Source organism: Habropoda laboriosa, unplaced genomic scaffold (genome assembly GCF_001263275.1).
Source record: "Habropoda laboriosa isolate 0110345459 unplaced genomic scaffold, ASM126327v1 scaffold54, whole genome shotgun sequence".
Taxonomy (NCBI): Eukaryota; Metazoa; Arthropoda; class Insecta; order Hymenoptera; family Apidae; genus Habropoda; species Habropoda laboriosa.
Window position 1 is genome coordinate 272,846 of NW_017100156.1, and position 546 is coordinate 273,391.

The following is a 546-nucleotide window of genomic DNA, read 5'->3' on the forward strand; positions in this document are numbered from 1 at the left end:
AACATAAAAATGATGAAAAATAATTAACATAAATAACATTAATTACGTTACTTAAAAATATAAAGAACATTAAGCAAAAGGTGTTAAGGTTGTGTACAACAAAAAAAAGGTTACATTAAATTTGTCAAAAACTTTTCTAATTTCGAAGTTAAAAATAAAAAATATATAATTAATATACGTTAAAACATATGAATTACTTTGAAAAATATCATTATTATTTCTTTAAACCAGAAACACATGGCCGTTAAGAGATCATATTTTTTGACAACCTTTTACACAATAAATTTACAAATTTATATTATAATAGCAGAAGAAAAATTAAAAACATACAAGAAAACAGTTCTGGAGAAGCTTATAACAGTAAATTACATTAAAATATAATTTACTTTACCCTGGTGCATGCATACGACCCATCTTTGCGTAGTTTCCTTCAACAAGAGACAGTAGCGCTTCTATAGTTCAGTTAGCAAGTAATAGAACTATGCTTCAATTTAAACTTTAACCGGGAAAATTAAGACACAAAAATTATTATATAAAATTAATAGA

General features: G+C 24.0%; 1 protein-coding gene across 1 annotated transcript in view; it reads right to left on the bottom strand.

Annotated features, from left to right (window-relative positions):
* The window catches only part of LOC108576698 (40S ribosomal protein S13), a 1,314-nt gene extending 890 nt beyond the window's left edge, over window positions 1-424 (bottom strand). Inside the window, exon 1 of the mRNA XM_017939754.1 lies at window positions 392-424. Coding sequence (XP_017795243.1) covers window positions 392-414 — 23 coding nt within the window. The 5' untranslated portion in view covers window positions 415-424. The remainder of the gene's footprint in view (window positions 1-391) is intronic.
* Between the last annotated feature and the right edge of the window lie 122 nt (window positions 425-546).